This window comes from Poecilia reticulata, chromosome 2 (genome assembly GCF_904066995.2).
Source record: "Poecilia reticulata chromosome 2, P_reticulata-male-v2, whole genome shotgun sequence".
In the NCBI taxonomy this organism is placed as follows: domain Eukaryota; kingdom Metazoa; phylum Chordata; class Actinopteri; order Cyprinodontiformes; family Poeciliidae; genus Poecilia; species Poecilia reticulata.
In genome coordinates this window covers 2,175,777-2,196,932 of record NC_088831.1, presented here as the reverse complement: position 1 = coordinate 2,196,932, position 21,156 = coordinate 2,175,777, and the positions used below count along the sequence as shown (strand labels likewise).

The window sequence follows — 21,156 nt, the reverse complement described above, 5'->3', positions numbered from 1 at the left end:
TGGGAAAGGAAAGGACAATATTAGAACAATTTTAAGGACAATTGTACGCCCACATAAAAAGATCAATTAAAGCATTAGGATCTCCTTAAGCTCTGTTCAAGGAAACCTGTTGGCCTTGATTGAATAAAAGAGGCCTGATAGAGACATGTGCACCATGATTCCCTTCCACTCCACCGCATGCCCTGCCTCTTACCATCAACCATTATGTAGACTGATCGCATATTAAGAAGACATGGCTCTCAGTTTTGAATAATTTGCCTAATGTTCTGTCTGATACAAACTTTCAGTGCCACAATGCTGGAGTTTGAGGATCTGCATGAAAAGGAGCTGCAAAGCCAAACCATTGAACATCAAGTAGGTAGAGTGTAGGTGCCGCTGTCTGGAAGCCGATTTGTAGACGCACTGCCCTCGTCCCTGCACCGCAGCAGACTCAGTAAGTATGGAAGAAAAAAATTCAGCCTCTTTACCTTGTGGATCTACATATTCCACCATCCAAATACATAAAGAATCACTCTGAGCCTACTGTATGCTGAAGAAAACTATGGCTTTGTCTGACTCTTTTGTGCATGCCTGTCACTTTCCAAGTGAAATGAGGTTATTATAATGAAATCTGGAAACCTAAGAACAAAATCAGGGCAGAAAGTGATTGAAAAAAAGAGAAACACTGCAGAGTGGTGGGTTACAAAAATGCAATATAGCAGAAGACCTAAAGAAAATTAAAAGCCCCTCAGATGAATACATACTCCAAGGAAACAGAAATACAGTGAGTGTTTAGAGGAGCGTGGCGGACAGCATACATCTCCATACTGATTATGCACCGTCTATTGTCCAGTGGCTTGCTAATTATTGCAATGCGTGCCTCTCCTCTTTTCAAGACTATTATGAAGCTTAGATAAGAAGTCTGACCTCCTTCTGTCCGAGACTTGTTGGTTCTTTCATTGAAAACGGGGCAGAGAGTAGAAAAAAAGACAGAGAGGGGAGAAATGGAAAAGAGGGTGGTCTGTCTTACGTAGCCTTGAAGAAACAGAGAAAGGACGGTTAAAGCATAAAGAGAGAGATGAAGCGAGGTTGAACCTTTTAGTAAAATTGCGTTTTATCATGAAGGAAAGAGAGGGCAGATGAAACCTTGGGTAAAAAAATATTTTATAAAAATCTGTCTAGTTGTGTGAGGATTTGGTTCCCTCTGTAATGTTGACATTATAGTTTTATTCACAGGGAAATCCATAGAAATTGTTTCACCAGAAGCGAGAAGACAAATATTTTATTTAATTTTTTTAACCTTTATTTCACAACAAATACAATTATTTTTTTTTATTTTGAGATGAAAATATTTTTATGCAAGAGAGTCCTGGCCAAGACTGGCAGCAGTTCAGAGATTACAGAACATTCACAGCAAGAACAGAAAAAGCTAACAATGTCACAAATAAAAAAAATACAACATTTCCCATTTATAAAACATTTACAGACAGTAAGAAAAGTTTTAAAAATATTTAGAGACAACACCTTCATTTTCATGTTTTTCTGTAACTGGTTCGAAGAAGACGGAACAAAAAAACTTAAAAGATTTCTGTCCAAATTCAGTTAGGATTTTAGAAAGTAAGTAAGTAAAAATAAATTCTCACAATGAAGAGAGTATCCACCGGAGAACTTTCTGTTAATATAGAGCAACAAATACGATAGAAGTCCTAATAAAGTCCTTATGAATAAAAATATGCCAACGACGGAGTGACAAAGGCTGTTCATCGAACCTGGTTTCATAATGTGCAGTGAGTGATGTGTAAAACCTGTTAGACATGTCATAAATACGAACAGCTTCTGATATATAGTATCCAGCTAACATGTGAGCTAGCATTAGCTTGTAGTGCAGCTAGTACTGACAGGAAGTTAGAAAAGTAATTGTTTAAACCTGCTTTTTTGCCATTGACTCAAAAGTCACTGGAGTGTTTTATGATCTATTTAGATGAATAAATATTGTAGCTTATTTTGTGATTTTCAGTAAGAACTATTAAATTATTTGTTGTATTATAGTAATGGGAATAATAAAATATGGTTTAATGAATAACAAAACACTGAAAAACTCAACAAAATAAAAATAATCTATAGGTATTTTATGAAGCAGAGACCTTCTGTCAGGGCTGCACAGTGGCACAGTCGGTAGAGCTGTTGCCTTGCAGCAAGTCTTTCCGCATGGAGTTTGCATGTTCTCCCTGTGCATGCGTGGGTTTTCTCCGGGTACTCCGGCTTCCTCCCACAGTCCAAAAACATGACTGTTAGGTTAATTGGTCTGTCTAAATTGTCCCTAGGTGTGAGTGTGTGTGTGTGTGCATGGTTGTTTGTCCTGTGTGTCTCTGTGTTGCCCTGTGACAGACTGGCGACCTGTCCAGGGTGTACCCCGCCTCGCGCCTGGAACGTTAGCTGGAGATAGGCACCAGCAACCCTCCCAATTCCACTAAGGGACAAGGCTGTTAGAAAATGGATGGATGGATGGATGGATGTATGGAGACCTTCTGTCTAGACTGGGAGAATGGATGTCTAGAGTAGATGCAGCGTTTTTGCAGCGTTATTGCATTTTTATGAGAAAAGCCTTAATAATAACAATATACATGAAACTATTGAAAGGTTTGTGTTTTCTTGCCTGAAATTCCAGCTATGTTGTTCTGATAAAATAAACTAATTCATTCCCAATGGAGGGGTACTATTGCTGGTTATGCTAACCACTGACATTTGGATAAACTGAACCTTTTGATTAATAAACCTGCTGTAAAACTATATTTTTTTAGGAAGATAATTATATATTTTAGAGAAACAAAAGACGAGGAATGCCAGTGATGCGTTTCTGTAGGATGTAAAAGGATCAAGGATTAAAAACAAAGGGCGACAATATGTCGACAAAAAAAGTTAGAAGAGAAAAAAACAGAAAAAAAGTAGAAGCTGGAAAAATAAAGTGAGCACAGAGGAGAAAGTGACAGAAGTAGGAGGAGAATCAAAGTTTTGTTAAAAAGATTGGATTAAACTGCAAGGCGCACACACTCGTTTTAACACCTCTTCAGATCAGGACACGGTCACTCCTTTCGAATAAATGAATAGTAATTGATTGGAGCAAGAGCAGCAGATAATGGCCAGTGTGGCTCCTTCACCACCCACTAATCTACTGAGGAGAGGATACGTAGGTGTGGGCTTTTTTGTGTCTTTAAGTATCAGTCTCCAGTCTGTTAGAGGAGTGAATGGAAGTTGTTTGACAGGCAGATATTAGGCCGTCATGGCCAACGTGAATAAAAGAGACTCGGATAGTAAGAACCCGTAAAACAGTCATTAATGTACGCACCTCTCTCTCCTCTGGAGGAGACAAAGACGGGAGCATGTTCACGGCGGCACACTTAGAGCATCAGATGCAGCCACGGGGGCCAGAGGTGAGCGCAGCATCTCTCCCAGCTCTGAGGGGAACGCAAATTATAGGACTGACAGCAGAAACTCATAAAAAGATGTTTGTTTTATTTATGTCTGCCTTTATGTTCAAAAGAGAGGGAGTTATATGAATGTGTAGACAGGAACAGGGAGGTTGCAATCATCAGCATTTAAGTCATATTTAAGGCTTTTAATGATTTATTTGAACCATTTTACTCCCAGGTGAAATGGTCATTATCAAAATTATACACGAAGACTCAAATGTACACAAAAACCTCCTTTGATATTTGACTCAATGCCCCTTTGCAAAGTGTGCATTGACTGCATGCTTTTTGTAGTCATTAACAGGCGAAACTCTAGCTGGATATTAGATGACTCTTCTCAGCAAAATCTGTTAATATCAGGTGCTTTCACATTAGCCATTTTTAAAACATCCATTTTCTTTGGGAAGTATGGTTCAAGTGGACTGAAGACCATTTAAGTAGCAGGAAGTGAACTACAGCGCAGGGCATTCTGGGTAAATACAACCAAGACAAACATGCATGTCTAGTACTAGCAAGAGAAATGGCTCCTGGTCTTTTACCAAAGAAACATTTACAATTTGTGAAGAGGAAAGTTGCGTTCAGTGTCTTCTTCAGAGGTTTTTGAGTGGTTCGTGTTGCAGCGAACCACTCATAAGGAGAGGGGTAAATGGGTTGCTCAAAGGGTCTGGATTGTTTGACACGGATCAGCTAGAAATGTAACAAACGTAGATTTGGACCTCATTCAAACAGAGTCTACCAGACTATCAGGTGTGAAAGTATTCTTGGTTTCCTGAGGTGGACTCAGCAGTTAACCATAGCCCAAATATTTTCTATAAAGCAGACACTGTTGCCTTGGAAAGCACATTTAGCAAGCTTACTGTTTCCTTCTTTATTCTTTCCAGAACATTTTCAAATGTGTAGTTGGGGCAATGAATTTACTGAAACATCCAGTAGTTTTCAGATCTCGGTGTTATACAGTTGGAGATTTGCAATATTTCAGCACCACTGAAGGCAAAATGGCAGTAACTGTAGATAAAAGTTTGCATAGTGTTGTTAATGTCTTCTGATCATAAAACCTTTCTCCGGTTCTCTCCGTTTGAGCAGATGCAAATTTCTAAGTTTGAGCAGATGCTACAATATGATTCAGATAAAACTGGACGATGCAGACAATCACACTGTTGTTCCGTTTTTTATAGGGTTGGGTGTTGGTGGTTGCTGGTTTGATATTGTACATCTTCATCAGCATTTGTGAAAACATGGACATTTCTGATGTAAATTAATTTTGTCAAAGAAAAAAACATTCTAACCTTGCAAATATTTTGCCATTAAAAAATTGTTGAAAACTGCAGCGCTTGAGATTGTGATAACTCTGTGATGAAAAAAAACAAAAAACAAAAATAATAAGCTACAACATGTTTTTCTGACCAGAGGACGTGACCAAAGTCTACAGTCGCTTTGTTGGTCCTGGACTCATTTAATTTCCATTGAGCTCATGGTGATATGACATATTTCTGTTAACCAATAGATAGTAACTTCACTTCAAAGTTTGAATGCTATGACTTGACTTGTCCAAACATACTGTACCTGTTGACATTGCAGCCAAACCTCAACCTGAGCCTCATTCAGCCGCAAAGTATTTCTGCTAAAGGAATTTGGTGTGTCATTGTGGATGATATTGAAACAGGAGGTCCACTCTAAAATTGACTCCATGCTGGATAGTGACATTAGTGATTCCAGTGGAGTTACGTTAAAACACGTTAAGATATTTCCTTTCAGTTTGAGGGTTTTGGTTGTAATTTTCTTCCAGAACTTTTCAAATAGTGACACATGCAAATCATTTGTACATGTGTACCGTTTTTTATCTGATGGATACTTTAGGAATCGATCCAGATGTAGTCATGGATACAATTCTCATCCTTAGGTCTTCACTAAGTTTCTTGGGCTTTCCTGATAGTCCAAGTTTTGACCAATCTATTTCATTGGAGAAAACAGTCTACACATTAGAGGGTTTGATCATGGTGTCAAACCACAAGTTTAAAAAAAACTATTAGAATTGATGAGAAGAAAACAAAATGGTATTTGTTGATGGGTTTTTTCTGCCTGTAAGTGGCCTTCCTTCCATGCTTGGAGTCACTGATCTGGTCATTGATCCAAGCAGCCTTTCTAAGCCTTTTCAAAAATAATAACCTAGCTCTTTATTTCATAGCTGTATGAAGGAAACCGAATCTGCATTTCATGGTAAATTTTGCTTCTCTTGGTTGTTAATCTTTAATATGACTTCAGGCAGTCACCTGTCACTACTCAGTTATAGCAGCGTCCTGCTGAATGATGCATGCTGGGAACAGTGACCAGCAACGTGCAGGGGACAACAGTTTTGTCTTTGCCTCCAGAGAGTTCAACGTTGTGAGAGATTCTGAATAAAACAGGGAGCTGATTCTTCATGTTAAGGACTTTATGTATTCATATGCATTTTAAAAAATATTTTTTTTTCCTTCAGCTTGAATGCAGAATGCATCATGAATTATGCATCATGGCACATACGTCAGTAGTATGAAGATTGTATTTAGTCTCATGCATTTAAGCCGTACACCGATCTCATCTCCGCCTTATGTAGTCAGTATAACATATTTATGAATGAGGAGGGAAGAAAAATATTACAGGAGTTTACGAATAAAGCAGCCAAGGCATCAGTCACTGACACTGAAGGATAACTGCCTGTCCAGCAGCTCTCCAGGTATGACTATGTATTGCTAAGGAGGTTGCCAGTGCCTTGAAAACAGACACTGTTGATCAAACATTTTTGTTCACTGCTCTTCTACCCGAGGTGTTGGCTTGACCTGTTCAAGCATTGCTACTGGTTGACTTTGTTTTAAAGCAATCTAAAATATTTATGGTCAATTTAAAAAAAAAATCAGTTAAAATTGCAACATAAAAGATAACTTGAATAAATACAAAGTAAATGCAGTTTTTAGATGAAGAAAAAACTCTGAGCTAATCATTGTGTGAAAAAGTAATTGCCTCTGTTAAATCTTGAATTAACTTTAACCATATTTTTGTTCCAGTTTTACAAAGACCAATCTTACTGGCCAAAATAATGTAGTCAAGAAATCCCTTATATAGAACCAGTCTAACAGGACGAAGCAGGCTAAAAGCAACACATCACATCCTGGTCGACAGTAGTTTAAAAAGAGATACAGTCCTGGAAAGGGTTACAAAGTCAATTCTAAGGCTTTAAAATGTCCACAAACCACAATGACAAATGTTATCCACTAATGGAGAAAAGTTGGAACAGTGGTAAACTTTGTCTGGAGTGGACGACTTCCGAAAACTCCAAAAGATTGCATCATTGTCTCACCAAAAATTTCACAATATCTAAAGCACGTTCATCGCCTCGGTTAAGGTACTGTAAGGTCACTGAGCAATCACAGCCTCCAAGGTCAAAACCACTGGTGAGCTGAACAAAAACAGATTGAACTTTTTGGAAGGTGTGTCCTGTGTAAAACCAACACAGCGATTCAAAAAACGGATGTCACGCTTACAGGGAAATAAACCTGCTGCTGGTGGTGTGAGGTTCTGTTGCTGCTCTAGGACCCAGTAGACGATTAACCAAAAACTGTGTTTTCCAGATTATAGAGTGCACCTCCCTACAACACCACAAAGTTAAAAAAATAAAATAAAATAAAAACTGGAAACATACATATATAAGTTGCACCGGGTGTTACAACCCCACCCTAAAGTAAATGGTGACACTGGGCTTAACATAAAAGTTAGTCAATACGAACATTTGATGTCAGTAACAAAACATAATTTATTTTACAATTCTGATAAAACAACAACTTCAGGAGACAGAAAAAAAACAGGGAAGCTTTATGCTTCAGGGTCTCCAAGGCCAAAATAAAAAAAAACACCCCCGTATAACTATAAAATAAAACAACCACTTTCTAAAGATCTAAAAGAAAATACAAAACCTAAACTCCCTTGCCAACCACAAAACAGGAGAAAACAGTTAACTAAAATGACAGAGAACCCCTACCAGCTTCCACTGTGAACAGAAACACTTCTTAGACAATTATTCACAAAAATGCATGCAAGATTAGTTCAGTCCCCACACACAGTCAGCTCTCAAACAGGATCACATCAGGTCAAGGGCCGGGACAAAAGAAAAGGGATCTGGCATCTCCAGCATGCAGCTCTTTAGAGGGTGGCTGACGAGCTCCAATACACTTCACCTGCGGCAGCCAGGTAGAACTGAAACGGAGAGACACAGACCACTCTCAGAAAGAGAGCCCCTAGAGGTCAGTGATCGTAACACCGGGCCACTGATATCTCAGCCGCTCGGTTTTCCACAAGGACGCAGCAGAGGGCTGTTGATCTGTCCTATTAAGGAAGCAGCCCTTGGTCTCCAACGTCGAACCATGGATTCGTTCATGCTGAGCTTACATGCAGCGGCTATCGATCTGTACTGCCAGATCGATAGCCTTCAACTTAAAAGCTGCACCATATTAACTTCTTCGTTATGAGTTTGAGAACATTTCTCCGTTGTGCCTGCTGCTAGCATGTGCTTGTTCTAAATGAAAATCAGCAATTTCTTATTTGACTTCCTGCTAAAGAGATGGTTGAAGAAAAATCCACAGAAAAGCTGGTGCTGCTTATAGCCCGGTGCACAAAAACAGTAGCAACTTATAGTCCAAAAAATATGGTAATTCTGCTTTCTGCAAAAAAACAAGACTGGAGTGATCTGGAAAGTTGATACGATAAGTCTGACAACACAATCGCTTCCAAGTTTTCAATATTTGCACTGACAGATTTAATTTAGAACTGTATTTAAAACAAAAACCTCATGTTAGCCTCACTATGAATCTTATCATAGGTGTGAAGGTTCCATCTGGGAAAAAGAAGGATAGCATCTGTGGCCTGCATTTGGAGATGTTGAGTTTGAACAGACTTCGTCTTCATTGCTGGGACATAGTCAAAGGATGGGAAACGCTCTGTCTTGTGGTATGGGGATCACTGTGTCACAGAAAATCCTACATGGGAAAAGCAGCAATGTCTCTATTTAACAGGATATTCTCTTGATGAAGAAGAATTGGTTGATATATAATCGCATATTGTCACCTTCCTAAAATAATGACCAAACTAAATTTTTACCAAAACCGTTTTTGTTTTTTTTGCCTAAAAACATATTTTGCATAAAAAGAAGTGATTTTTGTTTTTCTTTTTGTCAAAATTACTTTTGCAGTTTCCAGACTCTGATAAACTCTGGACATTTATGCAGAGAATACAAAAAGGCTTTTTTATTTCCGTTTTGGTGAATAATAATTTTGTTTAAGGCCAAAGATTTGTCATTTTCTTCGTTAAAACCTATAAACAAATAGAAATTAAACTGTAAATCTTTATGAGAAATAACTTGCATGTTGAGAAAATGATTGTTTTAAATATATTTTTAAAGTGTAGTGCTGTGACCGCCCATTCACCCTCTCACTCAAAACTCTTTATTAAGGCCTCCAAAACTGCATCCCACCCACTTACTGTATATCTGTCCATCATGGAATAAGGGCCTATCTGCAGTGGACCGCAGGGTACTTAAGGCTATCTGCAGTTAATTCAAGATACGTGGAATTGAAGAGAGATATGACATGAGTGGAGAGAAGAAGAGGAAAAACGGAAGCAAAGGGTAAAAGTCAAGAGAAAACAGCAGGAAAAAAAATGAGGCAGACAGATGGAGATTGAAAGAGAGAGAGAAAGACATCTTAGAAAAGCTTTCAGATAAATGTAGAAATGATAAATAGAACCACAGAAGGACAGAAATGTATATAGTGAGGGCAGGGATGTGTGTGACTCAAGTGTGTGTGCTTGTTTGTACCAATTTTGCGTGCGTGTGTGACTTTCAGGTGCAGTCCTTGGCACATGGATGCCCCTCTATTATCTGCCTGTCTTCGTCTGCTCAACCTACTGTGCCTCGGGCAATTCTCTACTTTAAAGACCTGTCCAAAGAATACACACACACGCACATAAGCTTTTCCTCTCTCCATGTTCCAGAGGGGCAGTGTGGTTTGGCATGGAAGTGGCTAGCTAACAGCTTGCAGGAGTAAGGTGACATTTCTCTGTATTCACAACCATGTGTGTGCGCGCGTGGCTTTGTATGTGTGTTTTGTGTGTATAGAACCAGCAGGTCCATCTCCGGAAGTTTCTATGTTTGGGTTGCTCTGTCCAAGTTTGGAGGTTCATCTTGGATTTTTCACTTTGGGTGTGCTTGAAGCAACAGAAGAAGAGGATTTTTTCCAAAGGTGGTGGCAACAGTGACATCATAAAAGCTAGCTAGACTGGCGCCAAATGTCATATAAGCCAAAAAACTCTTATTGTGGAGGTAGAAAAAAAAACTACAAAAATAAACTCATTACAGTAATTATTTCCACACATTTTTGTAACAATAAACATGCATCATAAAACGTTTAAAATTGATTAAAATTGAATTTTTAATCAATGGTTTCTAGCTGCAAACAAGTCCTGCAACTTTTCTATCTTGTTTCTGTGCGGCAGTGTTAACACTAGCTTGTACAGAAGCTTGAAAATTGAATCGGAGCTTTTAATTTAACTTTTATTTGAATCTTATATTGACGCTTTAAATACCTTTGTGTCCAAGGAGTTTATAGCTTAAGCGCAGAAAAAAATATTCCTACTTTTCTATTTGCTGCAGTACTAGTATAAAGTAGCGTTGTCAAGGATCACTAAGGTGAACAAAAAACAGCCTCAGCCACTGGTTCCAGATTCTTCTTATGACTTTTATTTGTTACTTTTGACTCTGACAACCCTCCTGAGCTTCCAAGAACTCACTGTTTTTATAGTCAATTGGCAACACATCTGCCACAATTAAACAGATCAAAAAAACAAAATCTAATCAAAGAAACAAGAATAAAAGGTAACACATAATTTGAAGGGGTGTGAATAAGACTGTCATGACGCTGTCATAAACATGACATAACACCTGTCATGAACATCAAGTAAGTCTTCATGAAAATTTATGACTGTTGTCATAAAGTGTCATTCGGTAAATCATGACACTTTTAATACAAAGTTGACATTATTCAAAATTGTCTTCATTATGACAACTTGTCATTAACCTAGAAAAAATTGTCTTCATTATGACAACTTGTCATTTACCAAGAAATCATGATCTGACATAAATTTGTCATAATGATTTAATTATTACACTAGCAAAAGCTTTAACAAAACAATAATTAATATTTAAACTCCCTGAAATAAAGCAACACAAGTAGGACAAGCAATAAAGATTTAATTAAGCTTCATTACACTGTCAAACTTTTACCTCAAGTAAAGTGAAACAAGTAGCAACAGTTATAAAGATGTACTTTAGTGTTATTACAGTGTCAAATGCTATGCTAACAGCAGTGGTGGAGAAAGTACTCAAAAAATTTACTTAAGTAAAAGTACAAATACACAGACAAAAATGTACTCAAGTAAAAGTAAAACTACCACATTAACATTTGTACTTAAGTAAAAGTAAAAAAGTCCTGGATTTTAAAGATACTTAAGTATTAAAAGTAAAAGTACTTGCTGAATGCTTTTACCTAATCGCTAATACATTATCATTAAGTGAACCGATCATATTTAATTTTAATAAATTAGAAATGCGCCATTTTGATGAACAATGCCACAGATAAAGCATGTTTTTATTGTGTTTACTCTGTAACATAGTTTAGACTTATATATGTGATTCTATGCATCATAATTTCAGGGATGGAAACATCTTATCTCCTGTCTTAACATAGCATGAACTTCACTTTTTTGCCACTAGTGGCATTTATTTTTAAAGAAATCCAACAGAAAGGGGATGGAAAGAAGGTGGGTGGGGGAGGACATGCAACCGAGGAGCCACGTAGCAGAGTTGTAGTTAAGACCAGCACCCCGCGCAACGTGACACAAAAAAATTAAGTTTTACCTATCAAAATTGCTTCTCAAATTGATATGAAAGATCCACATTCCCATAAAACACCTAGATATTAAATACTTAGAGCTGAAGTAAATTTAATCAGTAAAGATCCGTCCAGAAGAATCGTATCGTTTCTGAATGTCATATCACTGTATTGCAGACTTTGGTCACAGCGTTGTCCCATATGCGACACCTCATCAACACCTCCACACAATAATTCAGCGAATGAGTGACAACATTTTTTTCATCGCAGTTGCAATATGTGTGTCTCAGTCAGTACAGCTAGCTTTGCTAGCATCACGTCCATGGAGCTTACCTTTCTTTAAGCTTTTCTTCGAAGTGACGCTAAAAGGTGGACGAAGTCCCCGCCGTCTGTGAAAGCTGCTGATTTTACATGTCGCCATATCTATGATTTATGCAACGCTATTATATAACTGACGATTAGACAGACATCTTCTGCCGCTCAGAGGAAACCACTGCGCATGTCTTGAAGCTCTGCGTGCGAGTAAAGGGGGAGGCGATGGGTGACAACAGACACGTAAGTCACATTATTGCTCGGATTTTATGGCGCCACTTTAAGTCCCTGAACTTCACATTTTAACAGAAAAAAGAGCAATGCGACTTGGATGTAACGAGTAACCCGACAGTTTTATAGAAATGTAGTGAAGCAGAAAGTACAGATACTTACTGTAAAATGTAGTGGAGTAAAAGTAGAAAGTATCCATTATTAAATTTACTTAAGTAAAGTACAGATACACGAAAAATGTACTTAAGTACAGTAACGAAGTAGCTGGCTAACAGAGTCATTGATATTAAGTCTTACCTCAAGTGAAATGAAACACACTGGACTACTTATAACTACCATCATAGCTGTAGAACAAACCCTTTGTAGATTTGAATAAAACAAAAGATAACTTGTTCTAAGATAACAGAGGGTTTAATGTTTGGTCAGTATATTGTTACTCTGAAATACTGATTGAAAAACTAAAACAGAATTACTTTTTATTTAACTTAAGAAAATGGGTTCTTTCAACAGTAACATTTTTTGCTGTGATTATGTCAGCCATCTCCTTCGTAATAGCCTTCCTGTAATGCTCTGAAAACAGGAGATCTTCTTCTTGTTTTCATTACCCAGAAGCAGCTCTTTGAAATGCTTACAGGTGTTCTTGCAATAGTTAATCATGGTGAAAGCCTTTTCATGAATTCAAACTTGGTGAATCTCTTCTGGACATTCTCATAGTCAGTGATAACACAATTCATTGTGGTCACTTAAAAAAAGAACAAAAACAAAAAACAATGTCATCATATTCCAGCATTTATTTAAATACCATTCCAAAAATGTCCCTTGATGCACACTGTCAGAATGGTAGACTAGTTAGTCTAATTAACATGAATGGTTGTTATAAAGTGCAATACAATTATTTCTTAATACAAGTAGCATAATAAATGAAGTTGAACAAAATTATTCTGATCAAATATTTGTCTGGCAGACGTTCAGACAGACTGCCACTGTTGTTATTCAGAATGCATCATTTAATGTATAGTTTTAGGCACATGAGTGTATCTTTTTACATAATGAGCATTCTAAATGATTTCTATCCAGATACTCTGACTTATGGTTGTTTGCAAGAAGCTTTTTAATAAATAAATGGATTTATCACCAGTTTTTAGTTGTCTAAAATGTAACTTATTAACTCAACTTTTGAATGTTAATTCCTGCTCCCCCTTCCACACTTACCTGGTTCTTCCCACCCCACTTCACATGGTGAAAATATTAATACAAAAACGACTTACCTAATTTTCTTGGGGAATATTTAATCTGCTTCTTTCTCTTTGGTCAAACAGGAACTTCTTTCTCTGGTGGCTGGTCCTTATTATTATCCTCCACACTCGTAACATGTCTTCATTAGCCAATTTGTCCCCCCCACCATGTGTCCTTAGGCTAACATGGGTCTTTATGTGGCTAAAGTTTCCAAAGCAAAGAACACAAGCACTGTCTCACATCAGCCAAGTTGCTAAATAATGCACATAAAGGATAACTTTGACTAAAATAATAGCTTATATAGATTATAAGGCGCACTGTCGGCTTCTGAGGAAATTGAAAGTTTTTAGGTGCGCCTTATATTGCGGAAAATATGGTAATATTAAGGGCTAACGTTACAGTAATGGAGTTTACTAACTTTAGCTAACATTAATTTACAGCAAGGTCGGATTGGCTTGAATTATTCATAGCTAATATTACAAAGAAAGAGAACATAGTCAATGTTATTTTCTCAAAGAAAATGTAAAGTTAATAAGACACATACCTCAAATGTGTCAAACTTCGGCTTTTTTTTAAACAGGCCGTTATAACTTGTGTTAGGTTGGCCCCACAACATGGAAGATTTCTTCTTCACCAACACACAGCATGCATGTTCATGCACTGCTGCCTCTCACTGCTGGAGATGGTGTATTGCACTACTTAACCCTTGTGTTTAGAAATGGGGTCCGACCGACCCCACACACGTAAAACTTGTATCATTTGCCCAGTCCTCTACGTTTGCCTCAGTCCTCGCATGCACAAGGGTTAAAGCAGCCTTAAATAATGTTTCAAATGCTAAGTTCATAAGTGCTTTGTAGACATCCTGCTGTAAAACTTTAGGATAAATTAAATTAAGAAAATTAAGACTAAACAACATGGCAGCAATATTACTACATAAAGCAAATTTTTAAACTTTAATCGGTAATACTTTTGTAACAAATTTATGTCAGATCATAATTTCTTGGTTAATGACAAGTTTTCATAACGAAGACAATTTTGTCTAGCTTAATGACAAGTTGTCATTGTGGTGTGTTATGGTCCTCTGGGCGTTCCGTACCAGAGGCGGGTTATGTACATGTATGGTGTCCCATAAAGGTCACTTCAGATAAATAAGGGATGCCTGTCGGCTAAAGATAAGCTGTTGTCAGTCCTCAATTAATGGTCTATAAATTACTACATGGTGTCCGAATTGGTGACTCTTCAACGTTATGCTGCATTCCCAATGCACTCGCTACTAACATCAAGATAACTGAGCAGAGGAGATTCTCATTGAGTCGTATTTGCAATGTCCAATACTGAGACGGAACGTGCTAACTCCGCTGCAGCAAGCAACCCTGCTGCAGCTAGCAATGTTGGAGAGGGATTTTGCCTAAGCCTGCCAGAAAAGTTTGACTGCAGAGATGTCCAAAACTGGCCCAAATAGATCCGACAGTTTGAGAGATACAGGAACGTATCGGGACTGGAAAAAAAGGAAGAGGCTTTTCAAGTGAATACGTTGATATATTCAATGGGAGTTGAATCTGAGGATATCCTTAATGCGTCAGAGCTAAGGTCTGCAGAAAAGTTGAACTACAAAAAAGTAAAAGAGTGTTTTGACAAACATTTTATTGGAGAACACAATATAATTTTTGAAAAGGCGAAGTTTAACATGCGTAAACAGGAACCGGAAAAAACGGCCGAGAGCTTTATCACCGCGGTTCACAAACAGACGGATCATTGCAAATTCGGGGCTCTCAGAGATGAACTGATCCGTGATCGCATTGTTGTCGGCATAAGAGATGCCACGTTCTCTGAGAAGTTACAGATGGATGCAAAACTGACCCTGACTTCAGCTGTAACACGGGTCAGACCGAGTGAAACTGTGAAACAACAACAAGGTTGGCTGTGCGGTGCAAGTGGCCCTGTATCCATTAAGGAGCCCAGTGAAGAGATGCATGTGCTTTCACTTGCACGCAAGACAGAGGGCAGTGCACAACAGAGACCGAAACTGAACAGGTATGCAACATCGTCTGCCAGTTATAAATGTGGGAGGGCTCCATCACACAATTGGAAAGACTGCCCTGGCAAAGAGGCTGAAAGCAGGAAATGTCACAAACGAGGACACTTTCTACTGTCTGCAAGTCTAAGCAGCCTGTACAAAAGATGACAGAGGAAGAGGGACTCTATCAGGACAGTCTGTTCTTAGGGAGGTGAAGTCAGACAGCAATGGCTGGTACTCAGACATCAAACTAAATGGGGCAGTAGTTTCCTTTAAAACAGGGGCAGCAGTGACCGCCATTCCCTCTAGACTGTATAGCTACAGAAGAGACGGCCCTCTATTGCACACCCACAATAGCTGGGTGTGCAATAGAGGGCTGTATGGCCCAAATAGTACCAGACTATCCATTGGTAGGTCAGATTCAAGGCAGCCTTGAAAGCAAGGATAGAAAGTCCACTCAGTCAGTGTTTGTCATTGATAGCTTGGCTAGGCCACTGCTGGGTTTACCGGCACTTACAGAACTACGTCTTGTGGAGCGAATGGAGAAAATCGATACACTAGAGGAGAAGGGGGACCCGGCGAGAAAATTCAAAAAGAAATTTCCAAAGGTGTTTACAGGATTAGGGAGACTGGAAGGTGACTATCGTATCCGGCTGAGAGACGATGCTGACCCCTATGCCCTTACAACCCCTTGCCGTGTGCCAATACCCTTAACTGAAAAAGTCATGGAGGAACTAAAAAGAATGGAGGAAATGGGGGTCATCTCCAGGATAGAGAAGCCTACTGAGTGGTGTGCGGGGGATAGTGATAGTCCCAAAACCCAATGGCAAACTTAGACTTTGTGTCGACTTTACCAAGCTCAATGAAAGTGTGTGCAGAGAATGACATATCTTGCCCTCCGTGAACCAGTCATTAGCACAGCTGAATGGTGCAAAATATTTCACAAAATTGGATGCACGGAGTGGCTTTTGGCAGATTCCATTAGCACAAGAAAGTAGGGAACTAACAACATTCATTACTCCCTTTGGCCGCTTCTGCTTCAATGTGCTACCATTTGGGATAAATTCTGGCCCAGAACATTTTCAAAGACGCATGTCCCAGCTCTTGGACGGGCTTGACTGTGTTATTGTCAGGGTTCCCGTGTGTGTGTGTGTGTGTGTGAGTGTGAGTGATGCATCTTTCCAGCGAAGATCTTGGTGAGGAACCTGGGCAGCCTACACAGGTGGACCTCATCAGCCCCATCAGTGGTGGGGATAAAGGAGCAGCAGAACCTTCACTCAGTGCTGGATGATTAACGTGCACCGGTAGTCTCTCAGCCCTCTCCTGTAGTCCATAGTACTTGTTTTTGATCTGTCTCTTCGATATTTTTCCAGTGGTTTAAAGTCCTTGTGTTTCCGTTTCTAGATCAGTTTCTGGATTCACCTACGGGATCTGTTCCATTGTTGTCTCCTCTCGTGTGGATCACCTGCAAGTCTGCCTGCCCGCTGCTCCCTCCGCACCACTCAATCGCTCCTGGAAGGATCAAGGAGAACTACTTTTCTGTTATTGCAAGGAAATAAAACTCCTTACCTTTATTTCGGACTTGTTGATTTGCATGTGGGTCAGAAGGTTAAAGCCCATCATGGCAGAATCATCCAGCCAACTTGACCCAGCAGAATCAACTCCCGACCCACAACAAGATCATGCTGTACTGGTCCGTCATGACACTATGCTGCACTCGTTATACGATCAACAAACTATTACCAACCAGCGTTTAGATCAATTTGCTGGAATGTTGAAAGATCTTCACCAAAAGCTAGTTTCTGCTGGCCCATCCCCTGCTTTGGGGCCACCTCCTGCTGCAGATCCACTCCCTTCTCAAGCCAGCGCCTCCGCCAGCCCTGCACAGACACCTCCAGTGTCCGTGCGTCTCAGAGAGGTCTCCCCACCCACGCCTGAGCCCTATTCAGGTGAGATAGGTAAATGTGGGGGATTTTTATTACAATGTTCTTTAGTTTTTTCTTTTTCGCCCCAAAGTTTTCAGACAGATGCTGCAAAGATCTCGTATGTAATTGGCTTGTTAAGGGGAAGAGCGCTAAGATGGGCGGAGGCTAAGTTTGGACAGCAAGTCTTTTTTCAGGGGACTTATGATTCGTTTGTGTCCGCATTTAAACAAACATTTGGGTATACAGAATCACGTTCTGACATTACCCGCAAGCTGTGGAATTTAAAGCAGGGTCGTCAAGCAGTAGCGGATTTTGCTATTGACTTTAGAACCCTGGCAGCCTCGTCTGGTTGGAACACGGAGGCATTGAAGGGAGCCTTTCTACAAGCTCTGAACGAGAACATAAAGGATGAAGTAGCTTACCGAGATGACCCAGCCTCATTAGAGGATCTAATCTCAATGGCTATTAAGATCGACAATAGGGTCAGAGACAGAACCCGATCCAAGAGAGAACTGAATATTTGCCCAAACAGAGTGGAATTTAACGTTACCCCCACTAATCAAGATCAAACCCCTGAGGAACCTATGCAAATAGGAAGAACCAGACTAACTCCCGAAGAACGGCAGCGACGCATGAGGACAGGCGCCTGCCTCTACTGTGGTCAAACAGGGCATTACATTGCTGACTGTAAGAACCTGCCAAAAGACAGAGCCCATCATTAGCCACGGGAGAAGTGATGGGCAACTCAAGGAAGGCTTCCCGTTTAACTCTACCATGTTCCCTGATAACTAGTAATCGGTCCTTTCAGACATCTGTTTTAATAGATTCTGGTTGTGAACAAAACCTTATTGACGGTAACCTGGTTAATCAACTCCAGGTACCCACCGTTCCTCTTCAAGTCCCAGTCTTGGTTTCTGCACTGAATGGTAAAGCCCTACCTGTCATTACCCATCGCACAGTACCCATTGAGCTTTTAGTTTCAGGAAATCATCGTGAGACAATAACCTTTTTTGTATTCCCTTCACCTCAGTCCCCAGTGGTTTTAGGTTATCCATGGCTTCTCAGTCATAATCCACACCTTAATTGGAGGAGTGGCCAGGTAGAGTCTTGGAGCACATACTGTTTATCATCGTGTCTTCACTCTGCTCTCCCTTTAGTTGTTTCTCATCCTGCAGATGAACCCTCTCCTGCTGACCTGACCAGTGTTCCGTCTGAATACCATGACCTTCGCATGGTTTTCAGTAAGTCTAAAGCTCTCTCTCTCCCTCCTCACCGTCCATACGATTGTACCATTGACCTACTTCCAGGAGCACCACTACCCACCAGCCGTTTGTACAGCATATCCAAACCAGAGAGGGAGAGCATGGAGAGATACATCAGTGAGTCCCTTGCTGCTGGCATCATTCGTTCATCAACCTCACCTGTGGGAGCCGGGTTTTTCTTCGTTGGTAAGAAGGACGGAACAGTCAGACCATGTATTGACTACAGGGCGTTAAACCAAATCACCGCAAAGAATAAATATCCACTGCCATTACTTGCCTCTGCTTTTGAACTCGTTCAGGGAGCCACCATTTTTACCAAACTCGACCTCCGTAATGCTTACCACTTGATCAGAATGAGGGAGGGAGACGAGTGGAAAACAGCGTTCAGGACACCACTTGGCCATTTTGAGTATTTAGTTATGCCCTTTGGCCTCATGAACGCACCAGCAGTGTTCCAATCATTAGTCAATGATGTCCTCAGGGACTACCTTAATCAGTTTGTCTTTGTTTATCTTGACGACATTCTCATTTTTTCAAGATCTTTAGAGGAACACAAGAGACATGTCCGCCTGGTTCTTCAGCGTCTTTTGGAGAATCGGCTGTTCGTCAAGGCGGAGAAATGCGAGTTTCATGCCTCATCAGTGACATTTCTGGGTTATGTTTTGGGGAGCGGGCAGGTGAAGACGGACCCAGCAAAGGTTCAAGCGGTCTTGCACTGGCCGACTCCCACATCCCGCAAGCAGCTTCAACGTTTTCTGGGGTTTGCTAATTTCTACCGTCGGTTCATTAAAAACTATAGCCAAACTGTTCTTCCCCTTACCCGTCTCACTTCCACCAAGGTTAATTTCAATTGGTCACCAGAAGCTGAGCGAAGTTTCTTAGATTTGAAGAGGAGGTTTGCCAATGTACCCATCCTCATTCAACCAGACCCATTGAAACAGTTTGTTGTAGAGGTGGATGCCTCTGATTCTGGGGTAGGGGCAGTCCTGTCACAGATTTCTTCTATTGATGACAAACTGCACCCCTGTGCATTTTTCTCCCGTCGTCTCTCGCCAGCGGAGAAAAACTATGATGTGGGTGATAGAGAACTCCTGGCAATAAAGATGGCTTTTGATGAATGGCGTCACTGGTTAGAGGGGGCGGAGCATCCCATTGTTGTCTGGACAGATCACAAGAATCTAGCCTACCTTCAACAGGCCAAGAGATTAAATCCCAGACAGTCTCGCTGGTCCCTCTTTTTCTCCAGGTTCAACTTTACTATCTCTTATAGACCTGGATCCAAAAACACCAAGCCAGATGCACTTTCGAGACAGTTCTCCCCTGATCATGACATGCCTGAAACCACTGTTATTTCACCATCATGTGTTGTTGGAACTCTTTCTTGGCAGATTAGAGACCAGGTACTGGCTGCTCAACAGACTGAACCCGGTCCCATAAATAGACCACCCAACCGTTTGTACGTTCCTTCATCTGTCAGAGCTCGTCTCATTCATTGGGCCCATACTGCAAAATTTTCTTGCCATCCTGGCATTAACAGAACAATCTCTCTGATCAGACGAAACTTTTGGTGGCCGTCGTTGTATAGAGATGTCAAGGACTATGTGCTTGCCTGTCCCATCTGCGCTCGCAATAAGACCCGCAATCAACCCCCCAGTGGGTTGCTTCAACCTCTTCCAGTTCCCAAACGTCCCTGGTCGCACATAGCTTTGGACTTTGTTACTGGGCTACCACCTTCAAAGGGTTTCACCACCATTCTAACAATCATTGACCGCTTCTCTAAGGCTTGCCATCTGGTTCCCTTACGTAAACTTCCTACTGCCATGCAAACTGCCCATCTTCTAACTAAACATGTGTTTCGTCTGCATGGTATCCCCTCTGAGATTCTGTCAGACAGGGGTCCACAGTTTGTTTCAAGAGTTTGGAAGGAGTTTGGCACCGCTCTAGGAGCTAAGGTTGCCCTCACTTCTGGGTTTCATCCCCAGACTAATGGTCAGACTGAGCGTCTGAATCAGGAGCTTGAAGCTACCCTTCGTTGTCTCTGTTCGTCGCACCCTTCATCCTGGAGTGTGCACTTGCCTTGGGTGGAGTATGCCCACAACAGCCACACCTCAACAGCCACGGGCCTATCACCTTTTGAGTCCTCTCTTGGTTATCAGCCCCCTCTGTTTCCTTCAGATGAGCTACAAGCATCCGTCACTTCTGTTCGCCATCACATCCGCCGTTGTAGACACATCTGGACACAGACCAATGCGGCTCTCAACCGGACAGCCGAGGACAACCGCAGATGGGCAGACCGTAAGAGAACCCCGGCACCGTCATATTCTCCTGGACAAGAGGTTTGGCTCTCCACTCGTGACATCAATCTCAAATCATCCAATCGTAAGCTTTCCCCTCGCTTTATTGGTCCCTTTGAAATAACCTCTGTTCTCAGTCCTTCAGCCGTACGCCTCAGGCTTCCTGATGGGTTAAAGATCCACCCTGTGTTTCACGTTTCTCTTATTAAACCGACCTGTTCCAGCCCTTTCTGCCCTCCTTCCAGACCCCCACCACCCGCCCGGGAGGTTGATGGTCACCCTGCATATGACGTCACGAGGATTCTGGCTATTCGTCGCCGGGGAAGGGGGTTCCAGTATCTTGTGGATTGGCAGGGTTATGGACCTGAGGAACGGTCATGGGTCCCACGTTCCTTCATTCTGGACCCTGATCTTATTAGGGATTTTGAAGATTCGCATCGGTCATCTTCATCCGGACCGCCTGGAGGCGGTCTTTAAAAGGGGGGTAGTGTCAGGGTTCCCGTGTGTGTGTGTGTGT

General features: G+C 40.8%; 1 protein-coding gene across 1 annotated transcript; it reads left to right on the top strand.

Annotated features, from left to right (window-relative positions):
• Positions 1–16,282: 16,282 nt before the first annotated feature.
• Positions 16,283–21,116, top strand: LOC103477545 (uncharacterized). Its single transcript, XM_081613971.1, has 4 exons — positions 16,283–16,462; positions 16,563–17,565; positions 20,521–20,681; positions 20,885–21,116. Exons 1-4 carry the CDS (start codon positions 16,446–16,448, stop codon positions 21,114–21,116), a joined length of 1,413 nt encoding a protein of 470 aa, XP_081470097.1. The 5' UTR covers positions 16,283–16,445.
• The last annotated feature ends 40 nt before the right edge of the window (positions 21,117–21,156 follow it).

Bases quoted from the DNA above. Each gene is read 5' to 3' on its own strand.
- LOC103477545 (XM_081613971.1), top strand. The intron at 17,566-20,520 runs GTCAGAGACAGA...TGTTTCCTTCAG, and splicing joins CTATTAAGATCGACAATAGG to ATGAGCTACAAGCATCCGTC. The intron at 20,682-20,884 runs GTTTGGCTCTCC...CCCTCCTTCCAG, and splicing joins CATATTCTCCTGGACAAGAG to ACCCCCACCACCCGCCCGGG.